The sequence below is a fragment of the Arachis ipaensis genome, chromosome B06 (assembly GCF_000816755.2).
Source record: "Arachis ipaensis cultivar K30076 chromosome B06, Araip1.1, whole genome shotgun sequence".
NCBI classification, from domain to species: Eukaryota; Viridiplantae; Streptophyta; class Magnoliopsida; order Fabales; family Fabaceae; genus Arachis; species Arachis ipaensis.
In genome coordinates, this window is record NC_029790.2 from 2,365,354 (window position 1) to 2,371,565 (window position 6,212).

General features: G+C 32.5%; 1 protein-coding gene across 3 annotated transcripts; it reads right to left on the minus strand.

Moving 5' to 3' along the window:
- On the minus strand, nucleotides 3,387-6,167 carry LOC107645164 (F-box protein At2g27310). Of its 3 annotated transcripts, XM_016349130.2 has the most exons (3): nucleotides 5,853-6,167; nucleotides 4,258-4,610; nucleotides 3,387-4,083 (listed from the first exon to the last, which is right to left on the minus strand). In XM_016349130.2, exons 2-3 carry the CDS (start codon nucleotides 4,592-4,594, stop codon nucleotides 3,473-3,475), a joined length of 948 nt encoding a protein of 315 aa, XP_016204616.1. In that variant the 5' UTR covers nucleotides 4,595-4,610; nucleotides 5,853-6,167; the 3' UTR covers nucleotides 3,387-3,472. The 3 variants fall into 3 exon arrangements, with proteins under 3 accessions (XP_016204616.1, XP_016204615.1, XP_020959368.1); XM_016349129.2 differs by having other exon boundaries at nucleotides 3,387-4,610; nucleotides 5,853-6,166; XM_021103709.1 differs by lacking the exon at nucleotides 5,853-6,167 and adding an exon at nucleotides 5,142-5,846 and having other exon boundaries at nucleotides 3,387-4,610.

Here is a 6,212-nt window from a genome sequence, read left to right on the forward strand (position 1 = left end):
TCGTATGTTTTTTCCCCCATAACCATCTTCAGCATTAAGTATTATATATCCTATGTCCTGAGCATGGGTGTTATCGGTTTGGTTTGGTTCGGTTTTGGACAAAAAATTAATCGAATCGATATGTTCGATTTCTATAGACACACAATTGTTCGGTTTGTTATTTTTACAACAACTGAATCGAATCGAACCGAACCAACAGTGGTTTGGTTCGGTCGGTTTTTCTGATTTTTAATTTTAATGAGCAAAATATGAATCACAATAATTAGAGGTTTAAAATAGTCAATAAACTGAAATAATAAGAGTAAAACATCAAAATAGTTAGAAATTAGAGATTTTTATTGTTAGGTTAAAAGTTAAAATGGTTAAAACATTGAAATGGATGCATATCTTCAGTTCAGTTTAGTTCGGTTCGATTTCTATCGAATCAACCGAAAACTGAATCGAACCGATCGATTTTGTCAAAAAAAAACAAAAAAAAAATCGATTTTTTATTTTTATTTTTAAATTGGTTGTTATAATATTCGGTTCGATTTGCGATAATTTTCGGTCCAATTCGATAACTTACACCCCTAGTACTGAGTGAATGTAAGTTTCTCAAGTCCCATAAGAAAACGGTGGTGCCAAGGCACATGGAAGTTGCCAATTTTTGTGTGACATTCATGTGTGAATGGCTGAAGATAGGCACATAGGTCTAATTGATTCAGATTTTAGAAGAGATCCAAAGTGTTGGTCCCAAATAGCTGCGACACACGTGGAACTTTTTGCCATAATCCTTGCCTTCCTTTTAGCTTATCTTATTATTATTACAATGCTAAATCAGACTGAACCATTGAATTTGCATGTCCAAAAACGGTACCTGATTATTCAATTTTATGGGAATCTTTCTTGACGAAATAAACTAATTAAATTGACGGTGCTATCAGTATTTTGTTTTCAATTATAAGGTCTCTCTATTCTTTAATATTGCATTTAAAAGAGAGACTAAGATTGAGATGTCGGAATTAGGAAATAGAAATTAAAAAATTAAGATTAAATTAAATTTTTATATTATATTTAGTATAAAATATATTGAATTGAGTTATATCTTAGTATCATGTTTACTTTGTGATTGATTTAAAATTTAAATAATTAAATAAAAATATATATATTTTTTAAAATATCATTAAAGTTTTAGTATTTAATTTTAGAAATTTTAGTATTTTTTATTCTCATTATTTAGAAATATTGAAATGACTAAAATTTTGTGTCTCAGAACTGAAATTTTAATTCTAGTCTTTAACTACCAAACATAATACTGAATTCCAATTCCAATTTTAGTTCCAATATCTAAAAACAAACACTACCTAATTATACTCTTGTTTATAATATTATAGTTTTTGGCTTGCATCAGGTTTAACACATGCATGATCATATATATTCATAGTATGATTGTCTTATGAAGACCTTGTAAAGTTGTAATATAATATTTCTTTAGAATTAAACCCCACAAGTGAACAAAAAAGAGTGAAATTGAAAGGGAATTGATAAGTTAAAGTTGTTAGTAGTTTGGTGATATGCATATTTACAAGCATAGGACATGTGACTAAATATTCCACCTACTAACTAACTGCCATGACTAAATATACCCCCAATCTAATAACTACCACTGTCCCACCTTTAAACAAAACCAAAAGTAAAAAAAAAAAAAAGAAGAAAGAAATAAGGTTGCATTTGACCAGAAGACATTTATGAGTCAAGCTTAGTTATGGTGTAATTGGTTAGACAGTTTTCAAAGGAGATAATATTCAATTTGGTCCCTGAACTTACACGCGAGACTCAATTTAGTCCCTGAGGTTTCAATTGCCTCTATTTAGTCCCCGAAGTTTATAAACGTGCCTCATATTAGTTCCCGAGACCATTTTTAGTATAAAAACGTTAATAGAGTGCTGTTGTAGACTATCATATGTCACGTTAAAACTTGTAAAATGATGCAGTTTTGGTTTTAACATTTAAATAGCTCAAAAACGACATTGTATTACTTATTTTGTTAGGTAAAATTTTAATAAACACCATTTAGGATGTTGTTTTTAGGTTATTTGAGTGCCAAAACGAAAACGTCATCATTTGACAAAGTTTAGTGTGGCATCCGACTGTCACGACAGTGTTCCGTTAACGTTTGTATGTTAAAAATTGTTTCAAGGACTAACATGAGTTATGTTCACAAAGTTTGGGGACTAAATAGAGGCAATTGAAACTTTAAGAACTAAATTGAGACTCGCGTGTAAGTTCGGGGACTAAATTGAGTATTATCTCGTTTTCAAAGTTTAAAGGAAGAGTACAATGAGGTGCTGAATTCTTATTACTTACACAACCTTTAAACCATGAGGATGGTCTTTCATGATTTCCTTGTAAGTTTTGTAGCTTCACTCAATCACAATGAATTGACCAATGTTAACATGCACATATAATATTATGAGAAAAGGACAAATAAATCATTGATCTTTTGGCCTACCGATATTTAAGTCTTCGAAGATTTAAAAATACAATTAAGTCTCTGACATTCTCAAAATCTGGACAAATTGATTCTTCTGTTCACTTGGGTCTATCAGACCCAACGAAAAAATCAAATGTAACTTCAGTTGTATTGACCTGACCGATACATGGATGCGCACGTGAAAGAGTTTTTAAAATGAGATAAATTAGACCCAAAAATCGATATGTTCAGGTTTTAGAAAGTCAATGACTTAAATATATTTTTAAATCTTCAGGGGTTTAAATATCCATGGTTCAAAAGGTCAAAGACCTATTTGTTCTTTTCTCTAATATTATTAAAGGTAAAAAATAAGAAATAAAATATTTTAAATCCTAAAATCCTAAATCTTCAACTTTTAGTCCTAACACTCTTTATTTAATAAGAAGCGTTTAAAGATAAATTCAATAAAATTCTTCTGGCGAATTTATATCCCAATAAAATTAATCTAAGTAACTACAAAAATATTATTCATATATCAAAATCAGCCAATAAAACAAACTACCAGTATATTTGTATATAAATACATGTTTGGTTTAATTTATTTTTAATGTATATTTGTATTACAATATGTATTTTACACTGGTGGCTGATTTTGGTGTACACGTAACATAGTCGAAGAAATTTATGTTCGATTTTATCCTCCCAATCAAACACGCCCTAGGATTATTAGGATATTAGTTTAAGGTAAAAATTTAGGTGCAGTTAACCATTAACTTCATGTAAAGTTGATAGCTTAGGGCCGTTTGATGATAATTTAGTCAAATCTATCAAATTATTTAACAACTCTCAACTATCAACTTCACATGAAGTTATCTGCATTTGAGTTTCCACCTTAATTTAATTCTTTAGTAGAAGCAAGGAAAATCACCCAAGATGGAAGTTGGCAATATGATAACAAATTTTGTTAGAGGAAGCATAATTAGCAGATGTTATGTTAAACTATGAAGTGAAGCACCATTTTCACAGGACACAGTACCAGAATGTCATAAAAGCAGCAATGCCACTCAGAATACAAAGCCTATCCAACCTATTTTCATTTCTCATCTTTTCCTTCTTCAACTCATTCTGCACCTTTGAATACATGTGACAAGACTCAAGTGCATCACCATAGTTTTTGCTCCTTTGGCAACTAAGTGCTTTCTTAAGAATATGCAAACTGTTTCTTCCATTAACATGAGCACCTTCCATGTCTTCCAATTGCATGCTCAATTCAGTTAACTTAAGACTAGTTTGAATCCCCTCTGATTCTGTGTGGACAACTCTAAACTTCATGATAAGGATGCACTCCACTACTTGGCAAGGAAGAATTTCCTCGGCCGGGAGAATCGATCCGAACCGGACTACAAAATCATTATCTGTTGGCCAATGCCTTTGGCCACCAAGAGGAAACCAACTAGAAAGATTTGCAGCTTGCTTGATTTTTCTGTTTACTACAATCCAACTAAGCCTGAGTCCATTGCTAAGCTCCTTCCAAAGCTTCCCATCTTTCTTTTCCCTTTCCATGGATGTAATTGCTGGCAGACCATCAGAAATGGAAAGATTCACGGCGCCATCGTTGTTGCCTTCGCTATCTGCATAAGTAAGAATATCAATCTGAAAAGGGCAGTTATAGAACCAATCATCATAGCCATTTGCATTTGGAATACCCAACAGAACTTTGGAACAGATTGGTTTCTCCTTGAACCTAATATCTACAATAGAAACAAAGTTAGATGGAGAGATGCTCTCTGATTCAATCACATCACCATAATATTCGGCTTCGGTCCAATCATCAGGGTACTCAAAGTAGTTGTTGTGATGAAACTCCATAACATCCTTGTTCACAATAAGTGGAAAACTGTCTGCATAGAATTTTCTGAATCCACCAACAGAAGAGATTAAACTTTTGACATCTTCCCTATTGGTTGAAGGCCACATAGATGAACATACATTTTCCCATAAACTCTCTTCTTTTGAGATGGAGCAAAGTGCAGCACAGGTGCACGCCGCGCTTGCCAATGTCGCGCCATCAAGCCTTCGCAGTATGTCATAGAAGAGGTCACTACTTAAAGAGGGGATGCTCTCAACCGGTGCAACTGACATGGCGATAACACTCTAACTGTCAAAACACATATATCAAATAAGAATCAAAGGGGCATATAATGTTTCACTAACATGAACAAGACTAAATTACATTGAAATGACAAACCATTTAACTGACTAATTCTGTAATTCATCCTTAGACATTCAATATTCAAGCATTGCAGTGGCATGAACATCAATGTACATAATATTCAAGGTTTTAACTGTTTTGAGGTATTAAAGCTATATAACTCCAAAATAAGGTAGGACCAAAAAGGGGGGAAAAAAATCACCTTTACCAGAAAAACCATTTGCAACAGAAAACACAAGGAAAAAGAAAAGTCTAATTCCTAATACAGAATCACAGAATGTAACATGAGGCAGGAAACATCCCAACCCAGATTCCGATTCGAGTGGTTGCCTAAGATGCTAGAACAAAGTCAGTAAGAAACTGGAATATATGTATATATACAGAAATGAGAATATAGTTTCAAACAAAGTCAAGAGTCCAAGACCTTATTGGAATTCAAACTCAAATTAAACAACATCCAAAAGGGTGTGAGCAAACCTCATAAGAACAAGATGTTATAACACTCTTCCAAAGCAAGTTCACTGCATGCAAAGCCCATGGAAAAAAATTCCTGAACAATTTCGAAGCTCAACCTATAGAGACCCCAATTCACAGGATAGTTCTAATCTAGAATAAACTTAATCAAATTGAAATCACTAAGGTAATATTTGGTTCCCATCATGAGATACAGAAGGCAGAGACATTTGAGGACAAAAAACAGAAAAAATAATAATAACAATAAATAAATAAATAAAAATTGGACTTTGGAGAAAGACACAGAGCCAATAACTTCAAAATTTTCCTGTTTAGTAGAGACAAAATTTAAGATAATTTCTGATTTTGTCCAAAAAATAAAAACAGAATTATAAAACTTTGGCAATTGAAACACATAATCAGAAGGTTGAAATTCAAACCAAATGGTTGCTTTTGGGATTAATGACATTAATAGAAGGAATAAGAACATAGCAGGACAAGAACAACACAAGTCATGAAACAATGAAAGAAAGAATATTGTGAAAATATCTGCCAGTACCATATAACATAATCATTAAACACAAGCTCAGAAGAATGTGAACAAGTTCATTGCAATCTCAGAACATGCAAAATACCAACCAAACTATGCAATATCCACAAAATTTCTTAACAGAATGTAAAACTCAACAAGTATATACCTTTATGTTTGCATCACACACAAAAGAAACAACAAACCTGAAAAAATGTGAAGGCACAGAGGAAGAAGAACAACAATGGAAAGTCAGAGACAGAGGCAGAGGCAAAGTGAAAGTGAGAGAAGAATGCAAAGTTGTGAACTTTGGAGCAAAGGGTAACACCCAAACACTATATTATTATTGTTGCTGAGAGAAGATCAAAGATCCCTTTCAATTTTAGTTTCATTTTCATTTGCAGTAATCTAAATTCTTGAGAGTCCTCATCTTGGGGTCATCAATTTCCTACGTTTTCTTCAATCTACCATATAAAATTTTGCCACATCATGCTCATTAAATTTTTATTAGTTTTTCTCCTTAATTTACATCATGCTAGCTAGTAGCTAGTTACTTATAAACTGTA